The sequence below is a fragment of the Phyllostomus hastatus genome, unplaced genomic scaffold, assembly GCF_019186645.2.
Source record: "Phyllostomus hastatus isolate PE091 unplaced genomic scaffold, TTU_PhHast_1.1 phas_scaffold_93, whole genome shotgun sequence".
Classification (NCBI taxonomy): domain Eukaryota; kingdom Metazoa; phylum Chordata; class Mammalia; order Chiroptera; family Phyllostomidae; genus Phyllostomus; species Phyllostomus hastatus.
In genome coordinates, this window is record NW_025334042.1 from 4,915,189 (window position 1) to 4,937,790 (window position 22,602).

Here is a 22,602-nt window from a genome sequence, read left to right on the forward strand (position 1 = left end):
TTGTGAAAAATTAATTGCATTCAGATGTTTGCAATGAACGATTCCAAATGTCCTTTTTAAGAGTTGATAACTAAATATTATAATCTAAAACACAAATATGCATGTTGTTTATCCATAAGATTAATACTTTCTATACTTTCTAGATTATAGAAAGTACCAATGTAGTTAAAACTTTCTACCTCCACATAAGTTTAACTCAGGTTATTATGTTTTCAACATGCTTAAAAATTATCAGTATCACTTAAAGCAGGAAAACTAACAAACTGGGTATTGTCTTTATTATTGTTATACAAAATTTCATTTCTGTTATTGATTATATCTGAGCCAATCAGGCTAATTAGTAAACTAAAATATACATTTATTATTTTAAATGTATTCAATATATGGTCTTAATATGCTGTAATGATTGCAAATCATCTCACAGGTGAGCCATTTGCAACTTAAATGCAAAACTTTTTAGACTGGCCCTTTTTAGTGATAGCCTACCCTTTCTTAGAGAGCATTCTAAAAGGGATTGTGTATAATGTGAAAACAATGTGGCAGCATTGGTACAATAAAGCTTTTTAAAAATAGCTTCAACATATTGTTCCATTGTGTAAGAACTTTTGCTTGCATTTGTCAAAACACATCTTGCTCTTTCATGAACTGTGAAATGCATATACTTCTTTTAAGAACATCAGAAAGATATAGACACCAAAACATCCAAAGATGTACTATTTTTACAATTTCCTAGCACCCATTTCAACAATGGGTTCAGGAGATGTGAAAGGTAACTTCTTTGACCACTTTATATATTTCTGCCTGGATTTTCTTTCCTTCTATCTACTTTATAATCTTTAATACCCAGATAAGGAATGATTTTGGCTCATGTTATATATGTGAATAAAATCATATATTTAGATGTATATTAGAATCAACTTAGAAATTTGTTAGAAATGCAGGTGGCGGGTCCCACACAAAATCTACTGAATCACAATTTCTAGGAGGAAGGCCAAGGCTTCAAATTCTAACAAACCCCAAAGGTGATTTTGATGCCATCCAACATTTGCAAACCACAGCTTTAAAATTTAAAAAAAATTAGGAAACTGAATGTTAAGACTAAAGCTTCTTTCCTGCTTCTTAAATAGCACAAGTTAGAAACACAGACACAAAATGAGGGGTATTTAACTTAGATATTTTGTAAGTTCTTTCTTTGGAAAAAAAGGTGGTGGCCTAAAATGGAAAATGGACTTGTTTGGTTTGAGGTGTTTTATAAATAAATGTAGAAGGTTAATTAAAAACAATTACAGAAGATTGAAAAATTTTCCATAAGATACCCCAAAGTTACATGCAATGATAATAAGCAATGTTATTCGCAGAAAACTTTTCAAGAATGCTCTGATTGTTTATCTAATTTTGGGAGAGTCCTGTTTCATCCATTGAACAAATTATGTAAGTTGATGAAATTTTCCAAAAAGTTCTTGGGATGAGCACTTAACAAGTGCTCCTTAGCAAGGAAGAGGGAGCATAGGTTGATGTATGCAGATACATAATTACATGATAGATATTTGGAAGCTGGTTTTTGTCCTAACCCCATCATTAAATCTTTTTTTTTAAGGTCTGAGAGCTAAAAATGTCATAGGTGGTAATCAACTAAGAGCATCAGCATTGGCCAAAGCTCAAAATGACTAAAATACTAATCTCCACATACAGAAATTTTTATATCCCAGCAATGGACAAATATCCACTTAAGGGGACATTCAATCAGCTCACTCAGTTAAGACTGCAGAATCAACACTGCTTCACAGAGTTGAAAGCCTCTCTTACATGACAGTTGGGTTTGTCATGCAGAAAACGTGCCAGGGATATATAAATCTCTTGATCTATGATCAGAGTGGCCAACCCCAGCCCAATGGCAGTGACAGTGGCACAAGATCCTGAAAGATAAAAACAGAAACTAAGGGGAATGTCCAAAAATCTGTCCAAGCCTAGATTTAGTAGATGTGCAGTAAGGTTGGCATTACCACCAACCCCCAGCTATATCTGAATTTCAGATAAATGACAAATAATTTTTAGTATATTTCTAATATACAATATAACATAACCTTTGTAATATTATGTATTTGAGATCTATTAAATATATGGAATTATTAGTTAACACTCTAATTTAACTGGGCATCCTGTGTATTTATTTGATAAATGTAGCAACCCTATGTAAGGTTACTTTATACAACCCTCCACAGCTCGGTGAAAGAATGCTTAATAGCCACGATAACTTTATTAACTTTTAAGAGCACTGCTATTTATATCTTGCTAAATTTTAAAAATACTTTTTTCATTTTTATTCTTTTTTTAAACCTTATCCTCCTCACCCTTATATATACTATCATATGAGATAAATTATCTTAAATTGGAACAGAAATGAATAAGGTCCAAAAGAGGGGTCAGTAAGGTGGTCCAGAACAGGGAGAATGAGATGATTAATAGCATCTCCAAGACAACTCCACCTAACACATGGTAGTTGCTTAATAAATGGTTGTTTGAATGAACCAGTAAAGAAATAGTGAAAAAGATCATTTTTCTTCTGCATCTTTCAACCAGAAACTCTTCAAAGTTATGATTATTTAAATTGGGCAAGGTTTTTGTGGGTTTTTTATCCCAGAGACTGTGATTTACTATGAAGCTGATGGAAACATCTAAACAGACCATCTCAGCCCATGATTCACAGACCTTTCCAGTGCTTCAGATCATACAACCATTCTCTAGGGTTTTGCTGCACAAAGAGTGGTCTCAGCATCCGCACCGACATCACCTGAGAGCTTGTTAGACAAGCTGAATCTGACCATCTCCAGTGAATCAGAATTTGCTTTTTGGCAAGATCTTCATAAGACGGAAGCACATTTTTAAATTATGGCTAGATAAATGTAATTCACAAAGTAATTTCTTTTTAAGTATGGGCAATTTGGCCTTGCAAAACAAAGCTGTGAATTAATCCTACCACCTCCTAAGTTTTAAATCAGTTAACTGTTCTTCCAAAGATAAGTAGCTCAGAAAACAGAACTGTCCCATGGTTTGGTACTCACACAATTAGGGTTAGAAACAGTCTGCACTGTGGTTAAAGAAATGTCATTATTTTCCAAAGAATCATCAATCTTCATAGCAAAGTCTGGCAAGTCGTTAACAGTCGTTCTCAATCTGGCATTTTGTTTAATGACCCCTTTGAGAAATTGTAAGAGTCCCCCACAAAAAAAAGTACCTATGTATATACATATACTAAGAATTTTACATGAAGTGTTTAGAGATCCATGGAACCCCTGAAACCAAGTCAGTGACCTTAAATGTCCATGGGATAAATGTAATTCCATCTTCTGCACAGAGCTGGGATGCTGCTGGTAGTTGGATAAAGGATGGGTGAACTGAACAGGGCAAATGAGCATCACAACACTCAATGTATCTTTGTTTTGTTTTGTTTTTTTTCATATAACTAAAGCTTATGCACATGTCTGTCCTTATAGATTTTTTCCTTTTCTAAGAAAAAATTGCTTCTATGTGAGGAATCCATAAGAACACGAGGGTAATGTTAACAGCTGTCCTTTCTCTACCTCAGTTGGCCGGGGAGCAGAAGTTTCAGTGAGAAGCATCAGAAACACGGCTCCTCCCCAAATTCCCACTGCTTTTCATGCGGTTCCGTATAGCCCCGAGCACCCCACTAGCAACACCACAGAGGCCTTCACCGGCAGTACTACTGGCAACGCCAGCCAAAACCACAGCCAGAGGCAGCACCCCAGTCTGCAGATGACTGGAAGGATGGAGACATCATGGGTTCCCTGGACCACTCAGCCCTTCTCTAGCACCACAGAAGAGGTAAGAGGACAGAGGGTGTGGAGTGTGGTTTGTGAGGCTCTCAGGAAGCCCATTGCTTGAAAAGACTTGCTTTGCTGGGAATGCTGGGAATGGCACTATGCCAGTAGATGATTAGGTACTGTGTGCCCTAGCTGCTGATTGTACATGAATGCATTTGGTGTAATGCAAAAATCTTGAGAATTGAATGAAAAATTCTACATCTTTCTAACATGAACATAATTAGGCCACCATGTCAGAACCACACTTGTGTAGTCGTTCACATTTCTGAATCAAAGTCAGCTTCATAGTCTTAAGCATAACCCAAAACAGGAAATGGACTTTGAAATCAGTACCTTGTAGATCCCCCTGCATTTCTCTCACAGTCACGTGAGCTCATAAGGGAGGAGAAATAGTCACAAAGCAGCACAAGGTTTAGGAATTACTACTCTTGATTTGTGAACATGGTCAAGGGAAGCTAAGTCCCACACCAACTCCACATCAGCACCCCCAGGAGGACACATCAATGGAATGGCTGAGGGGCAGCCAAGGTGTGGTCATGGAGATGGCTGGTATCGTGCTTCTGGTAACAGGCGTTACCTCTTCGGTTTTGCTTTCCACTCAGGGTTTTAGGCCATCATTTTAGGCAATAATAGTGTAATTAAAGCCAATCAAAGAAGCTCAAGTTTCATTTGACAGTGTCTAGCTGTTTGCTAATAAGCAATTAGATAATTCAAAGAAAGCAAAAGTCCCACACTATGCATATGACTTATTCATTTTAGTGCTCTGGTTTCTTTCGTTTTGTGCAGAGTTTAAGATTGCCTATGGTTCCCATCCAGTGGACAGATACTTCATTATTGATCACAAAACCAACAGAGCCAGTCCTTTGAATAATTCTTAAGATGTGATCTCCACTTCTCCTTGACTATAAGTCTTCCCTGTGACCTAGCTCTTCACTGGCCTCTGAATAGAAGTGAGGAAGGCCTCGTGATTTCCTGGACACTCTTTACATCACTTTCAAACTCAAAACTTACTCTCAATCCGTTAACAAAAATATCCATTTCAGAAAATAACCCAAACTCTAAATTCAATTTAAATGTTAGCTTCTTCTCTCATGATTTATTATCAGTTTGAACTTGAAGTAGGAAAAGGGAACATGTCCAAATTCTCTCACTCGCCACTTAGCTTTTTACCCACCTCTTCTAGCTGGATCATTATTATGGTTTCAGACCTGTCTGGGCTTGGAAGGTGGGGAAGGAAGACAGGAAATCGAGGAGAGCTGGTCCTTCCAATATCATCATGAACTGACACTGCTCTCCCTAAACCTCCAGCTCCTGAACCCTTTCAACCACTGGTGTCAGTGAGACTCACCACTTATGTTTGAAATGGAATGCTTCTTGGTGGGGCACATTCTCATTTTGGCTGAATGTGCCTCAGCCAACCCTGCATTCTAACAGTTTAGAGGAGTATTCACTTACATCTGAGCTTAAATATATATATTTATTTTTTCTGTGTTGATATATGTGTGTGTGTGTGTGTATACACACACATATATATAAGAAACATGATGAATGAAAACTACAATGGAAACATATCTGTCTGGACACTAAGGAGTTGTCTTTTAGAAAAACAATTTTCCCTATTCTTGCCCAGATTTGACCTTGTGAAACAAACACAGAGAGAGCTCCCAGAGGTGGCCGGGCTCTGCTGGCATGAGCCAAGGACACCCAGCCCTGGAGCTCCGTCACAGGCACGCCAGCCTTTGGGCCCACCCAGCAGTGGGCTACAGAGCTCCGGGGATGCAGCCCAAGAGCTGGGCATGGAAGCTCAGGTCATGACAAATACACTGTAGGTTTTTGGGGTTTTAGTCTTTTTCTAAAGTGAAATCTACTTCTATGTTTATGATCTTTTAGATGGGACACCAGAACGACTGCAACTATCTCAAGTTCCCATTACTCTTGAGCTCAGGCAAAATCTTAACTCTATCCTGGGCAGCTGAGTGTGTAGAAGCCATGCTCTTTCCAAAGGCAGGTTCTAAAACTGCAGTTTCCCACAACCCTCATACCTCAGTCAAGGCATCCAGGTCAGGTCATATTTGATTTACTGGAAGCATTTACTTTGTAACAGCCGATTATAAACAGCTATAGCTGGAGACTTTGAAAAGTAAGTGAGTCACTTGGGAGGTAAAATGCTGGTCCTTTCAAAGTAATTTTGTTATTGTTTTAGTTTCTGGGCTCTTGATAGAGTTATTATTTATTATTTATTATTTCTTTTTATTGAATTTACCAGGATGACATTGGTTAATAAAATTATATAGGTGTCAGGTGTACAGTTCGATAATACCTCACCTGTATATTGTATTGTGTGTTCACCACCCCAAGTCAAGTCTCCTTCCATCACCATTTATCCCTCTTTATACTCTTCTACCTCCCACCCCCCTTGTCCTTGGGTAATCAAAAGTAATTTTGAATGGTACTCTGCCTCAACATTCATAAAGTTAAAAAGCGAAATAAAAATCATTTGATCTAACTTCTTGGAATTGTGTAAGAGGAAAATCTGTGTGCCAATTGTTTTCTTTATCAGATAGCACTTGGTGTATGAGGATTTGGGATTTGCTTAGTATAGTTGGACCATGAGGAAAGTGGGGACTCCACCTCTTGATGGAGAGAGCTGCAAAAGTCACCTGGCAAAGGGGCCTAGATATTGGGTGGGAGCAATCTGTGAGCATCACACAGTCTACCATTGTAGTATTAAAAGTTGTATTGGTAGTGTTATTAGTATTTCACAGATAGCTACCTTAAACTTGAAGAGGTTAAGAACTTGCCCAAAGCTGGATGATTAGAGAATGTCAAAGCAAGAAGAGGACACGCTAACACACACATACACCTGCACACCTAGTCACAGTCTCTTACACAAAGCTCCTGCTAATGAAGGTAAATGCCAAAGAGAACACAATTTGGAACCCAAAAATCACTCATTAATGCAGAGTTCTCCCTACCTTTCTCCTTGAACCTCTTTCCTTGCTTCTTGACCTGCTAGTGTTAGGGGTCAATCTTTGGAAGGTTGTAGACTAGGGCCAGTACTTGGCTTCAAAAATCTCTTTTCTCTTTTCTCTTTTCACTCTTCTCAGTTCTCACGCTCTCACCCTGAACCTGAATTAACACATATCATGTGCCTAGAGTAGTGCCTGGAAAATAGTGTTTAATTACTGTTAGCTACTATTCTTATTATTGTTACCATTATAATAGAATAATGTGGCTGTGTGTATCTTTATCAGGAAATGTTGGTGGAATAAGAAGCTCATCTATAGAATGAGTCAGGAAGTATTTAGATCAGTAGTTCTCAAAGTATGAACCCCAGACCCAGAACTTGTTAAAAATGCAATCTTTGGGTCCTTTTTTAGACTGACTGAATCAGAAATGCTAGGTGGTGGGCTCAGCAACCTGTGTTGTAACAAGCCCTCTGAGTCACTGATGCACTTTTAAATCTGAGAACAAATGTAGATAAATTTGGTCCCCAACTCACAATATCTCCCCCATGAGCTTCTAAATGCCTTAGTTTCCTGCCATTGATAGCACTTTTGTGTTATTGGATTATGACAGGGTGAGGGGGCTAGTGCAATAAAATCTAAAATATCAAGTAGCAGAAATTAATTTATCTAATTACAGCCCCCTGCCGTTAGTTTCTAAAGTGTATGTTCTTTAAGGAATGGGGCCCAGGTTAAATACTTAAGTGGAGCCTAGGAAGATAGGGAACTACTGCCACACCCTAGGGTCTTTGTGTTCATTAGAAAAAGGTGTTTCTAGGCACACAGATGCACAAGACTCAGTAGTGGACCATGGGCTGGATTTCAGCACCCATGCACACCCCCAGCCAGGCATCCTTGTATACCACCTAAATGAAAACATACCATGTCCTTGAGCAAAGGCCCTGCTGCAGATCAGGCCAGATGTGTCAGAATGTGCCCTGCATAGCACAGACATTCCCATTGGGCAAGGTGAAACAGGCAAAGAAGTCCATGTGTTGGATCCAGTGAGTGATGGGTGCAGGAGGAAGAGTGAAATGTGGATGAGTGGCCTTCAAAGGGGGATGAGGTGAGCCCCAGACTTCACTTTAGTCTCAAATCCTGACCACCTCCAGTTGGGATCTCCTCTCAGCCATGTGACCCTGGAGGGAGGAGGTGGTTGATACAATGGTAAAGAGCTAAGGCTCTGGTATCAGAGACCACTGTTTTAAATCCTGGTGGTATCATCTCCTAGTAACTCGACTCAAGTCATAATTGCTTCCTCTTTAAAATAAGGATAATTAAGGGAACTCTATCTGCCTCATAAAATGGTTGTGAGGATTAAAATCTGATTAAGCAAGGTGCTTAGTATATTGGCTATACAGGGGAAGTATGCAATAACATTAGCAATTAATACTAACTTCCTTTTGTTTCTTCATCCTTTCTACCCTGCCAGCTTCATAGGGTGGTTGAAAGAACCAGATGAATAACATTAATATGGCAAAAGCTTTGACAGGGATAAAGCGTTGACCAGGCACTTAAAAAGTTCCTGTCTGGTTCAAATTCTGCTCAGCATCCCTAAACCTGGTTTGGAGGCACACCTCTTTCTTCCCTCCCCACCCTGCCCTGGCCCTGGCCTAGGAGAGCGATTGCATTTCCTCAGTTCATGAATAGCCATTGTGGTGCTGATCTGGGTTTCAGTTCTGTGCTTCCTTCTCTCAGCCTTCAAAGGAAAGCCCATGTGAGCCTTCAAAAAAAGTGACAAGGCAGACACAGAAAATCCCCACCTTGCCACACCCCCTCAAGTTTGGGGCGAGCTTCGTTATTGTGTTACTTAAATTACACAGGAGGGTCTCTCCACCGCCAGCACTGTTCAGTGGCCAAGACCGAAAATGGGCCAATATTCCCCTTTACTGGGGCAAACATCTAGAAGGAAAAGTGCAAAGATGTTGAAAAAAATTCCCTAGTACTCCTCATGAACATCTCTTAGATTGTCTAGTGTGGATGAAATAAAATATAAGTCATTCTGAGACTGCTGACAGTGTAAAAAGTCCCTACAAGGGAGCAATATACTGTGGGAGTGATGTGTTCCTGAAGACCCTAATTTATCATTAGCATCATTCTAGCCTAATTGGGCAAAAGACTGTACTGTTCTCGGTTTGCCAAATGGATTACCACGTGCCAATAACATAATAGGGTTTACAATTCACTTGACCTTCTCCAGCTTTAAAACTTCAAGGATTTTTATTTTCTCTCATTTAATTTTAAGTGATTTGCACTACCTTCCATTTTGTGTATAAAAAAGCACTGTGTTCATATTTTGTCACAATTTAAATCATGTGCACATAGATGCAACCATGAAGGACAGCACGTGGATTGAAAAGAGCTCTTTAACATGCCTCTAGTTCTCCGGCACATTGGCTTCCCTGGGCAGATGAAGGCGGGTGCACTGGGCAGAAAGAATGACAAAGGAAAGGGAAAATGAGATCAAAGGAGAAAGTAGGATGTGCTAATTGAGATGGGAAGTCTGTGGCTCTCACCCTTGGCCTTACACATGTCAGACTCACCTGGGAAGCTTTTTAAAGATACAGATTCTAAAATTATGTCTCAGACCTCTTGAATCAGAATTTACTGAAGTACAACCTTAACACCAGAGTATGAAAATCTCATTGATTCTAATGCACACTTAGGTCTGTGATCCATTTGAGAGTAATTGAATAAATAACTCGTTAGGAAAAACACTGAACACAAGAGAAGTGAAGTCCTGCTGAAGAGATATAACCCGAATCTAATCTCAAGGAAATGGACACATGAAAAAGGAGGAAAGAACTATAGAAATAACCAACCTGTATCATTCAAAAAAGGTCAATGTCATAAAGATCATTTCAAAAAGCTGAAGAATTGTTCCAGATTAAAGAGGGTTAAGAGGCCTGACAATTGAATGCAATATAGGATCCTAAGCTGGACCTGTATTAGAGAAAAAAACAAACAAAAAAATCATGCTGAAAGAACATTAGTGAAATGACTGACGAAACTGAATAACAAATTGTGGATTAAAGCATTGTCTCAATTTTGAATTAACTTTACTGAGATTACACTTTCAATGCAGGATATGTGCAGCCTACTCTGAAATGGTTCCGGTAAAATAGTACATATGGGGAGAAAAAGAGTGGTAAAGCAGATGTGGGAGGGAATTTGGAAGAAAAAAAAACACCAGTGAGTCTGGATAAGGGTATGTGGAAGCACTCTGAACAATTCTCTAACTTATCTTAAGTTTGAAATTATTCAAAACAAAAGGAAATTTAAAAATAAGAAGTTTGCTGAGGATTTTAAGAGGGTGAGATCCAAGGGATATTACTGAAGTAGGGGCAGACCAGGGGCTCAGACTGACTAAGGCCTGTCTGTCTCCTGCAAGAACCAGAGGAGAAAGGGCAAGGCAAGAGGATGAACACAAAGAGAGAAATGATTAATTTGCAAGAAAAAGCAGTAAAGACAAGGGCCAGTACTGGCGGATGAGCCAGCAGATCAGTATGAAGATAAGATAAAGAACTCTGGAAGAGACTGCTCAATCCTTTCTATCTTTCTAATTTACCCCAGCCACACCGTGGTTACACCAGTGTATTCCACTCACAGAATAACAGCTTTGAAAACCAGTGATTGTGAAGTATGGTGAAAAGTAACTGAAAGGGGAAATGCTATGAATTCCAGGAGCTGTCTTTGAAGTAAAAACCCTTTCCATTCTTCCCACACTCTGGGGGATCTGGCGACCGAGTATTACCATGGCTAAATCCAGATGAGGTGCCCACTGGGGAACGGTACACAGGAGCACCTGTTTTTTCACCAGAATTCTTCTGATCTGAATCTCTAATAGATCTGGGCCAATAAGCACACCCTCTGTGTGTGGTTTTACTGGGGCCCTGCCCATCACCTGTGTGTCTGTGACCACTTACGTTTGCTCCCTTCCTTTAAGTCTATTCTCTCAACCCAGAACAGCAGGACTGTGGAGAACATACCAAAAGAGTGTGCTTTGCTAAGAGTTTTGACCCTGGCAGCCTGAATAACGTGATATCCAGGTTATTGGAGAAGGACTGGGTCTTCTGTGGAGTCACCATCTATCCATTTAAGGCAGGTGCTGCTTAGGCACTAGTTTATCCTAAGGTTGAGGTGCTAGGTATCCCCGGATTCTGTGGTGCTCAGGGTTCAGGGTCTGCAGAGGAGCAGTTGAAGAACACAATTTTGTTTCCAATTTACAAGTACTTAGCTATGGCCATGTTTAATGGCGGAGGTGTGAATGTTGACCCTGTCAGTATAGAAGTAGACATTGAGCCTCCACAACCTGGAGAAGTAGGGGAGATAATGAAGAGATATGACTCCTTCCTCAAAGGGGTTTATAATCCAGCTGATTTTTTTATCATTACATTTTTTAAAATATGATAAGATCCTTTGATCTCCCACTTTGAACCCAAGTTCAGGGGACTCTAAGATGCGCTTTCTGCCTGGTCCAGCAGAAAAAGTGGGATAAGGAGCTGTGTGAAAGAGGCAGGCAGAGTGCTGGCCCAGCAAGCTTCCATCTTTTGATTTTTTAAAAGGCAAAATGCAGATGTTTTTACATGTAAAATCTATTTTTCTCAACATTACCTACATTTTCCAATTTTTTTAAACAACGTTAAGAGCAAGCTGTAAAAGCAAGAAAAGGCGCCTGTGCCAGCCAACTCCAGAGAACACACGGAGTTGGCTAACTCTGCGTAACCAACGTGATACATGGAAAAAAAGAAGACAGAATTTTGATCCTTCAATTTGACCATCACTTTCTAAGGATGATGAAAGGGTGATCATTTTCTTTGTTTGTTGGTTGGTTTCTGTTTTCCTTTTCCTTAAAACCAATATTGGGCTTATTCTGTTTATCTGCTGTCTCAGGGTTTAAATATTATGAAGATCATGACGTAGCTCCTGAAACAGTAATGTGTGACAGCCACGCCCCTGCAGAAGCATTAACGCCTTGGCTTGGTGCACTTGCGAGCAGCCTCATTTCCAGGGTGGGGCAGCAGGGATTGCAAAATGGGAACGAAGAAGGTGAAGCAGAGGTGCTTGAGGATGAAAAGGTGATTAGTGTACAGTCACATCTGCTTTTATGTCATTCGTCTGCATATGATTCGAAAGTTCTGGCAAAAGCTATGTGAAGCCCATTTCCTCCAGATTAAAAAGAAATGGAGGAGGGAAGAGGGTGAGAAATTGTCGTAGAAAAAAATATCAGGAAACCTTAGAGATGTGCCTGAGAGAGATGGTGGAGCCTGTTGTTAGAAACATATCCGGTATTCCCATCCCCTCCCTTCCAGGATTTAAAAAAATCTTGGCAATGGCCAGAAGTCAGGGCAGCCATTAAATGTCAAATGTTGTTAACGCTGATCTACTGAAGAGATTCCCCTGGGCAGAAGATTGAAAGCAGTGATCATTTATTATCAGTTGGATGTTCTCAGAAAGACATTCTCCTCTGTGGACTTTGTCATTCTCTAGCATTACTGCATGCTCAGCCTCCATTATTTATTGCTATTCATATACTACTATTATTACTAAAAATCATGGTATTTTGAGCCCTTTGGCCAGGAATTGTGTTATACACATAATATGCATTTTCTCATTTAATCTTTGCAACTGTCTCCCAAGTGCCTTTATTATTTAAATTTTCCTGGAGACCTATGATCTATGAAGGTTATGATGTAGGAATGTTATGACCCAGGAAGCTAGAGAGAGTCCTTGAAATACAACTATCTGAAAATGGCACCTCTAAACAGAAGAGGATGGTCACAGTCCCTTTTAAAAAACCGGTTATCAAAATGATCTTACCTTAAATATTAATATACTTCCTTTTAAATGTACCACACCTGCTGCAGGTGAAAATTCTGTTCACTTTTGCCATAATTTACTATGGAGCCAGTTCAAATTAAAACTTAGAAATAGATTTGCCATCTTGTAATTGTTTTTAGTTGACACAATCCCTGATAGCTTGGACTTCTTCTTTTAAAAAATATCTGGGGAAACACACATGAAAGTTGTTTCCTCTTCCTTAGAGGAAGAAGCATCAGAATTGCCTGTCATCTAACATTTATTAAGTTTGCTCTATGTTGACCCTTTGTCCTTTAGGATTTGCAGTTTATTTTTATTGAGAAGTTACAAATATCAAAATATGTATATTATATTATATGCATAAGTATGTATATTATATTCATGCATATATAATATGCATAATATACTATATAAGTATGGATTATATAACTTTATAATGCATATATAGTATAATATATATCACATGTTATACAAAATAACATGTAGCTAAATTGGTAACATGTAGCTTATGTTACCAATTTACTTATTTGACCCACTCTAAAATTGTTCAAGACCTTCTCAACCATTGATACATCTTTTAATAACCAGACATCTCAGTGAAATTTAAAAGAAAAAGAACAATAAGTGATCATTTATTCTCTTTTAAAATGATATCTGATGCAATATTTGGGGTAGGGGATTGACAGTCTAAGACTTTTGTGAGTCCAGTTCGCAGCTTCCAGAGAAGTCAGGGAGATAATGTACTTTCTCACTAACTACAGCAGGAAGGCTTGTTACAAACAAACAAACAAACACATAGAAGACAGATTATTTGGTGCACCTTGGCATTTCTGATTTCTGGGGTTGTGGCAAAGCCCTAGAATTCACATTTCTAGCAAGTTCCCAAATGATGCTAATAACACACTTTTGAGAACAATTGTCCTAAAGTTACTACATCCCCCTCCTCCTCCTTTTCCTCCTTTAATCTTCCCTCGCACTCTGATCTTTTCCTCCCTTCTTTCTCTTCAAAATCAATCTTCTGGTGTTTTTATTCCTTTCTCCCTCCCATTTTTCCCCTTCTTCTCTTTCCCTCCCTCCCTTCTAAGACAGTATCTGAAGTATCCAAGTGGACATCTTTAGAAGGACTTGTTTAAAGTATTTATTCACATAACAATATTTACTGAGCAACTGCAAAGATTCATTCATTCATTCATTCAACTAATATTTGTTGAAAGTACTTTTATGCCAAGCTTTGTGTAAGAAGAAAAGACAAAAAAGACTGTGCCCTAAAGAAATTCTTCATATGCCCTGGGAAGGCAGATAGTGCACAAACATATAAACAATTAGATTACCAAATGTCATTAATGTTCTGAATGAAACACATGGGTTGCTAAATTGAAGAACAGTAAAAGTATACTTTTTCCTTGTGAGGTCAGAAAGGGCCTGGCCCCTTTAGGTGTGTGTTTAAGCTGAAACCTAAAGTTGGAGAGGAAAATAACCAAGCAGAGCACCTGGGGAAGGGTGGTCCATGAAGATGAAACAGCAGGGACAAAGGCCCTGGGGCAGGAAAAATTCCACAGGGGTGTCTCCAGAACCTAAACCAGAGTCTGGCACACAGTTGGTGGTCAGTCAGTATTTGCCAAATGAATAAGTGAATTATCAGAACCAGGCCACTGAAGTTAGGAAGCAAGCAGAAGAGAGGTGAGAGATGGGTAGTGGCCAGGTCACAAAGAAACTTTTAGGTTATGGGTCAGGTGTCTGAATCAACCAATCAGCTTTACCAATCCACTCTGCTCTCCTCTCATCCCCGCACCTGCTCAAACCCTGATTCGAAGCAGCAGTTCTTAAAGTGTGAGCCCTAGATCCCTGATGACCAGTCATATCATTTGACATCTGTATTCTTTAATGTGACAAGAGCCATGCTTTCATCCATGAATTCACTGTTAATGAATATGTAAATCATAACAATGATTCATTAATTACTATGACAATTTATTTAAGAAGCAGCTGTTGGTTCACTCACATCTAATCAAAAGCAGCCCCACTCTTCCCGTGCAGTCTGGGAAAGGCTTCCTAGTGGCAAAGGAAAGAGACTGTCCCCTGAAAAATTACAGAGCAGCTGATCCCAAATTCCTGGAATGCAGCAACTTCTAAAGCAAATGCAGTGTCATTACTCAGGATAAATAGGTTCAAAAGAAGTTGAGGAATTCCAAACAAAGATGAGAACAAAGAAAAAATGAGTCAATTTATTTACACTTTGTACAGTAGTTTCAAATAAACTTGCAAAAAAGATGATATCTGGCAGCTTTTCCTAGTCCTATGTTGCCTTGAATCCACTATAATTCTCATTAATTTTTAATAATAGTATAAGTGCTTTAAAAAGGAGAAATGGAACAATAAAATCCTGAATTTAAACTTTCCCTCATTGTTTCATATGTTAATTCTTATGGGTTATTTAGGACCCACTAAGTTTGGGGGCACTCTGTGAGGCTTAAGATTCTCCTGCCGGGCTCCCCAAAAAAGAACCGGCAGTTACATTCCTTTGGAAAAGAAATGTCCTTGCCTACTGGTCCTTTCCTTCATGTATTACTATGAGTCTTCACATGATTGATATTAAAATAGATAAAGGACAACACATGGTTCTAAACATATCTGTCTCTCTTCAATAGATTAAAAATAAAATAATCATAGTTAAAGAAGTCATTTCTTCTTTTCCAAATTCCTATTTCCAAGGCATGATTAGCAGCTCACTGTTAGTAACATAGAGCTTGAAAGCACCTAAAAATGGGTCATGTTGTGAGGATCCTTTGCCATTGCTTACTTGATTGATCCTCTTCAAATGTTGCTTTTTGGTGCATTTGCCCACACAAAGGGGAAGATTATAAGAAAGGATTGGTACACAGTACATTGGAAATAAAAATAATTTAAGTATTAACTTAAAAGGTACAGTAGGTCACTGACATGTACAATAGTATTTTTTTAAAGATACTTGCAAAAACTTGGAGGATATAGGACCTGCTGAAGATTTTCTCAAAGAACAGGAGAGTATTTAATATATTTAGGTAAGAAGATTCCAAACCTGAGGAGCAACTTATGAGAAAATTTTTAAACCTCAATAGAAAAAACAAAGACAGAGATAGGAAGAAGTTAGGAAAATGTGACCTATGTGAAGGATAAATTTGCAAAAGAGCAAAAGCGGTGATTCAGATACAATCTATAACTAGGCAAACTGACACTCGTATAGCACATTAGAGTTTGCAAAGGTGCTTTAACATATGTGATCTTACTAATTTTCATATAGCTCTGGGAAATATTTAGAGTAAGTATGATTCCAGTTTTACAGACAAGGAAACCAGATTGTCTTCTGAATACAGGGGAGGGAAGGGAAGGGGAAGGAAAGAAGGAAGGAAAGAAGAAAAAAAGGAAGGAAGAAAGGAAGGAAGAAAAAGGCAGGAAAGCTGAAAAGAAAGAAAACTGAAAAAGAGCCCCCTGGAAAGGCTGAAGGCAGCCTACAGCCTTGCTGTATCTGGAGGGGGGGTTGCATTTCTGATAGTGCAGAAAGGCATGCCAAGTTGTGAAAGCCATTGAAGTTGGGGGGCGGGGGGATAAAATATTGAGGTCACTCTTTTCTAAGACAAGTGACCTGAAGAGTGAAGTAGGAAAGATTCATTTTTTCCAGAAATACACACACGTTTTAAGTTTGACCTTCTTTGAGTGTTTGCTAACTTGAAAAGGAGACCTCTGGTCTGGCCACAAAGTGAAAGCCCCTGGAATCCCTGAAGGAGTGAAAATGCCATTTTTTTTCATTAAGAGATTAAAAAATCACACATTTTCTAAAAGAAAATAATTTTTACTTTTTCCATTTTTTCCTGCTTTTTCTCAAAGTACGTAACAGTCAGTATAGTAGCCAAAATATAGCTTTATACATACATAACCATTTGAAAAGAAGGGAATGTGTCATCTTTTTTGTTGATTTGGCTCTGGAGTATTCCGATTTGAAGATTAAAATGTGGAGTCTCATGTCTTTTGGAACTTGTCAAGGGTGGCACCCCCCCAAAAAAATCAAAGATTATAAAAGTTATTGCAATATTTTGCTATTGTCACCTGCTAATTGTACAATTAAACACTTTTGTTCTTTGGTTATTGGGGACGGTTTTAAAATGCATTTTCAGATACACGATCATTCAGATACTGAGGCAATTGCTTGAAAAGCATAAAGTTAGTCCTGAAAACTAAGTAAAGTCCATTTTTTTGTGATATGTGAGGGAGCTGAGCCACTAGTGGTATCTTCCATAAGTGAGAGTTTTTCTTTCTTATGTTTCTTGGACAATTATGGATGAAATGGCTTTAACTGGATGACCAGTGATGAGACTGCTTTGCCTGCAGGTTGGACAGTTGGTGGTGCTCGTATTTGTTCTTGGTTAGTACCAGTTGCTTAAGATTTAAGGGAGGACACAGGATTTTACTCGGGAGAAAGGGAGAAGTGGATGGCAAAAACATAAAAAAAGGTCAGATTGACAATGGACAGGATCCTTTGTGGGGTTTCTTCTCTTGCTGGTGTCAGGAGGATGCATTTTGGGACAAATGAATGCTTTGAGGTGAGAAGGGCAAAAGCACTCTAATAAAAGTCTCCAGGAAAGAGTGTAAACGACCTAGGGAAATCTGCTGTGGTTATGTTTAATCCTGGGAAAAGAGGCCCTGGAGAAAGCAGATGAGGAAGATAGGAAGGAAGACAGGGAGGGGGAGGCAGTGGGTGTGGAGGGAGGAAGGGAGCGGGGTCGGGGGCTGGAAAGTGAGAGGGGGCAAGTACTGACTGTGGCTAAGGCGACAGGGTTGAGGACCACAGAAGTGGGAAAAAGTGAAAGTCAAGGGGAGGAGAAGAAGGAGGAGGAAGCAGAGTTCCTCGGAGCCAGACGGGACCCCTAGCCCAGGAGAGGGCCGCTCGGGGCAGCAAGGGCAGCTTGGCCCGCCTCGGGGGGCCCCCTTGGCAGCCTCAGGCGTTGGCTCCTCTGAGCTCCCTCCCTCGCCGGCGCATTGTTCCTTTGCCGGGAGACGAGGAAATTGCCTTTTGATTGCGGAAGTCCGCGGACGGGGCGCGGGGCGAGGCAGAACGGGTCAGAATGGCAGCGTGGGAAGGGCGGCGCGCTGCCTGTCCCCGTCGCCTCTCGCGTCCGCAGCCCGCTGCGGGCGGCAGCAGCAGCAACAGCAGCAGCAGCAGCAGCAGCAGCGGTGGCCCCTGCGCGTCGCGAGCCCGAAGGGAAGCGCTCTGCGCCAGCGGGGCGCACTGAGCGCGCGCAACAAGTGGCCTCCCAGGCGGCCGTCGGGGCCACCCGGTGTCCCAGCCCCTCGGTGAGGAAACAGTGTCCGGGATGCTGAGCTGTGGAGTGGGGTTGGCTTTGTGGACCGCACTGAGCCTGCTGCAGGTGAGTGGACGGAGAAGAGGTCGCGGGGAGACGCGTCCCATCCCCACCGAAAACTAAATTCCCATTTCACTTTCTGGGCCTCCTGGGTTGCGGTTTGGAGAGGGAGCTGGCCGAATTTCTTCCTTTCTCTTAGGAAGAAAGATCCTCTTCTGAGCCCCCAGCCAGAATGTCAACGGCCAAAAAAAAAAAAAAAAAAAAGTAACCACCTTCTTTCTCCTGCTGCTCCGGGGAAAGAGCAGCTAGGGGGAACGTGGCCACCTACCTCCTCCCCGCGGGCCTTTTCTCTGCTGGTTGGGCAAAGGGATGGGCTGAGGCTGGGGACGAAGGCTGAAGGCAGTGGAAGCGTCTCAGGGAGCTTGCTGTGGAACTGACCTGGGCAGCCCAGCTTGTGGACTTCAACTGCTGTCTCTGGTTCATTTGCAGACTAGACTAGGAGAGCCAGTGAGATGTAACTTCACCGTGACGGAGTCCAGGGTCTCCAGCCGCTCCGCTTCCATCCAGTGGAGAACTCTGGGGCCTCCCTGTAACTTTAGCCTCATCTATAGCAGTGACACACCAGGGTTCACGAGGTGCCACCCCGTGAGGAGGATAGACAACACCACCTATGAATGTCACCCTGAGGATTTACAAGCCGGAACCATATACAACTTCACGATTGTGCCTCTAGACGGAGAAGAAAGAACTGTGGTGCTGCAAACAGGTAAAGGGGCGACAGGTGCGGTTGGATGGCCAGACTGCTCCTGGCTGAGCCCTGCCTGATCAAGCTGATGTTGCACTTGAGTTCCAGGCATACAAGAAAACAGTGGTAAACATACCTGTGAAGATAAATGTCCCCAGATCTGGCCAGCAGCAGCTTGGTACACTTTCAGAAATTTCCTTAGTGCTGAAAACAGCGGACTAGTCGCCCCAAGGGGAAATGCAGCAAAGAGACATTCTGCGCTGTGGAGGGAGGTTTGTTAAAGTGATGTGGTTTGAGCTCCCATCACATTAAATTGTCAAGCCCTGGAATAATTTTAAGTAAATGTTTTTAGAAAAAATAATCGAAGTGCAGTGATTAGGGGTATGCCTTTCCTCAACTTAGTTTTATTTTTGGAGCCAGAGTATAAAATCATCAGGAGTAGAATAGACCCATTCATAGGAAAAAATTAGAAAAATTCCCTGGAAATGAGGGGACAAAAATTATTTTTGCATTATGTGAGTAACTAAAACAGCCTAGTATCAGAGAACGTCCTTTGGTCACTCTGTACCTCAAGTCAGTTATTTTTCCTTTACACTTTCGGCAAACCCTTCCATGCATGTGTGTCTGCTCGTTTGTCTTTCCTGCCTCCGCTTTCTGATCTGTAAAATGAGAGTGTAGACTTGGCCACTTGGGTCCAAGGTCTTACCAAGTGCTATCCACTCAGGCAGGGACTCTCGTGCACACTGCCTCTCTCCTCCCCACGCCACCCGCAGACGCGTTTTAAATTCCCTAAGGACTTTGATGTCTTATGACTTCATGAGTCTTCCTTTTCACATTATCTTTATTTGTTGCAATAGTGAAGCCTTACTTTCATCTAGAAAGTCCAATTTAACTGAAAAAAAAATCCAGAAGTTAAATTTCAAAATGTGTCGTCCTTACTATTCTTTCATGTACAGCCTAAAAAAGATCACTTCTCAGCTACAGTTCTTGAAAGAGGCGTGAGAACTTTCCATTCCCAGGATCAGGAAATGGAACTGGGTCCATGTAATAAGTCAATCAAATATTAATTCTCTTATTTTTTCAAAGAAAAAAAATTGAGTGCCCAGTTGCATCACCTGACTTACTTCAGATGAAACTTTTGGATAATTTCTGAGATTAGCAAGTACAAATTGAAAAGAGATACCAGTTGTTAAACTTTTTTTTGTGTTTTTATGTGGAATCAAAGAGAGACTGAAATCAACCATGTAATTACAACATTTTCCAGAAGTTTAGCAGCGGGATTTTTAGTCATAAAGTTGTAGGTTTCTTGGTATGTGAGCATAGTTTAGTGAGCACTCAGATTGCTGATACTGTGAAATGTATGACCATAGAACTTCTAGATGTGCTCATTACATTCGATAAGGCATATGTGCGGAATGGAGCACATGATTTTTTAAAACAGGTGAACCTTCAGAAGTTTATGGGAGAAAAGATGAAGATATTCATAAGCCAGTATATACTCATTTACGCAGAGGTTTTACCTTTTTTTAATTTTTAAAAAATTTTTAAAGATTTTATTTATTTTTAAAGAGAGGGGAAGGGGGAGAGAAAGAGAGGGAGAAACACATCAACGTGTGGTTGCTTCTCATGTGGCCCTCACTGGGGACCTGGCCCACAACCCAGGCATGTGCCCTGACTGGGAATGGAACAGGCAACCCTTTAGTTTGCAGCTGACACTCAGTCCACTGAATTACACCAGCCAGGGCAGAGGTTTTACTTTTGGGGGAAGAAAAAAAAGTTGATGGAAAAGCACTTAGTGTGGGTATTACTAGTTAGAATGCCATTTAAGTTTAATTATGCCTGTGTTTCAAGTCCAGAGATATCTGTGAAATGTAAGACATAGTAGCATTTTATTAACTATGTTGAATTCAATAAAAAAGAGACCTCATCAGCATTCACAATGTGTTGGCATTCAAGTTCTCATCATTTTTCTCAAGGAGTTTGTTGTACAGTACCACTGATACACTTTACACCACAAATTTTATGAGCTTCATGATAAATGTGCAGAATGAAATTTGCAGGTGATGTTTGTATAATGGTAATTTTTCACACTTATTTGTATGATGGTATAACTCTTCTTAGGATTCTCTACACTTTAAGAATAATTTTATTTAAACTAAGGTTTTTTAAAATGCTTAAGGGAGGATTTTTTTGTCAGTTGTTTATTTTTTGTCATTACAGCCTTCTATATTTTAAGGAAATGTGTGAATTTTTCATTTATATAAGAGAAAGGATTTATATGTTAATTCCTCTATGCAGAGATAAGATCCACAAATTACATTTTAGTGTATTAAAACATGACCAACTAATAATATAATATTAACTCTGAGATATAACTTCCAACAGAAAAGCCACTCAAAGTGTGCTGTGCTTTCCTTATGCCAATTTGCTGTCTTGTTGGCCTAGAATAAGAGAGCAAGAACTGATTTGGCTACAGATACAATGGTTGCTTAGATTATCTCTGTGTCATTCCAAGTGTGATTTGTCTAATTGTTGCTCCTGATAACTTTTCTAAAGTAACCAGTTATTTTGGTGTCAGGGAGCTATTCCAGCAACAATCAACTTTCACTCCAGTGTTTAAATCAGAATAAAAAAACATATATATATTCCAATTCAGTTCAGTAAACGTTTATTAAGCTTGGACCCTGTAGTGAATTACACCAGGTAGTGATAGGTGAGCTTACAAAGATGGAGAACAGCACATGGCTCCTGCCCTTGCAGTCCCATGCAGAGGTGAGAGAAGGTCATGGGGAAGGTGGTGACAGAGCTTTACCACATCTTTGCTGGATGGGGACTTTGCCCTGCCTCCTGTCTGTGATGCTTTCCTAACCACAGAGGAGGCACTGGGCAGTTCTCAGGTTCCTTTCACCACTGAATCGTCTGTGCCACAACCGTAATAGATTCAAAGCCAAATTATTTAGTTGTGGCTAAAAATAATTTGCAAGCTAAATTGTTTAGTTGTGATTTCATCAGAAATCAGATGTGAAGATGACAGATATTGAAGAACTCAGCACTTTTGCAACACTGTGTCCTCAGCTTGGAGCAGAAGCCGAAACCTGGTAGTCCCTAGGGGTGTGAAGTGTCTAAATAGTAGACATGTTTTATTTGGCTCATGTAGTGTTTATGAAGAATTCAGATGATTTTACCAGCATTAAAAATGGAAAGTTCATATAAAAGTCAGATGTATGGATTCTCTTAAAATATTGGAAGATTTGGCAAAACTGGGCCATTTGTATTCCTAGATCTCTCTAGAGCTGAATGCATCCTCACCTGAATGCACCCTAAGGACATTTGAGTTTGTTTAAATAAAACTTTCTAGTTTTCATGTAGGACTTTTGGGGAGCTTTTATCTTCCCAACAGTAAGAAGTAGTTCTTTAGTACCTAAAATAACATCTAGCACATGGCACATGTTCAATAAATATTGATTAAATAGATGGATAGATGAATGAATGAATGAATGGAGTGAATGGTTAGTTCTATACATAGATAGATAGCTAGATGATCAATAGATAAACAAGTAAATATTAATGAAGGAAATGAATATTTTATTGGGAAAATATACACATACTAAAAGTCTGATCTATTCTCCTTGGGTTATGAGTAAATCATGGAGCCCAGGGAAGCTGGCTGATGGTGGGGAGGGAACTTCACTTACAGGAAGAATATCTTAGTGGCTTATGCCCTCTTGTTAGTCAGTTTCACCTACTTACTAATGAGCCAAAAAAAATCAGCACTTAATGAGGCTAGTTCTTTTGTCTTTAATAAAAAAGATGTTTCGGAAGCTATAAATACCAAACCAGCATTTCCGCTATTA

At 40.0% G+C, this 22,602-nt stretch overlaps 1 protein-coding gene across 2 annotated transcripts in view; it reads left to right on the forward strand.

The window, feature by feature from the left end:
* The window catches only part of PTPRB (protein tyrosine phosphatase receptor type B), a 107,311-nt gene that overhangs the window by 4,038 nt on the left and 80,671 nt on the right, over window positions 1-22,602 (forward strand). The window contains exons 3-4 of one of the 2 annotated variants that reach the window (XM_045830030.1): window positions 3,587-3,843; window positions 18,493-18,769. In XM_045830030.1, the coding sequence (XP_045685986.1) occupies window positions 3,587-3,843; window positions 18,493-18,769 (534 nt within the window). Of the gene's footprint in view, window positions 1-3,586; window positions 3,844-17,493; window positions 18,070-18,492; window positions 18,770-22,602 lie in introns of those variants that run through there. The other variant, XM_045830031.1, reaches the window with a different exon arrangement.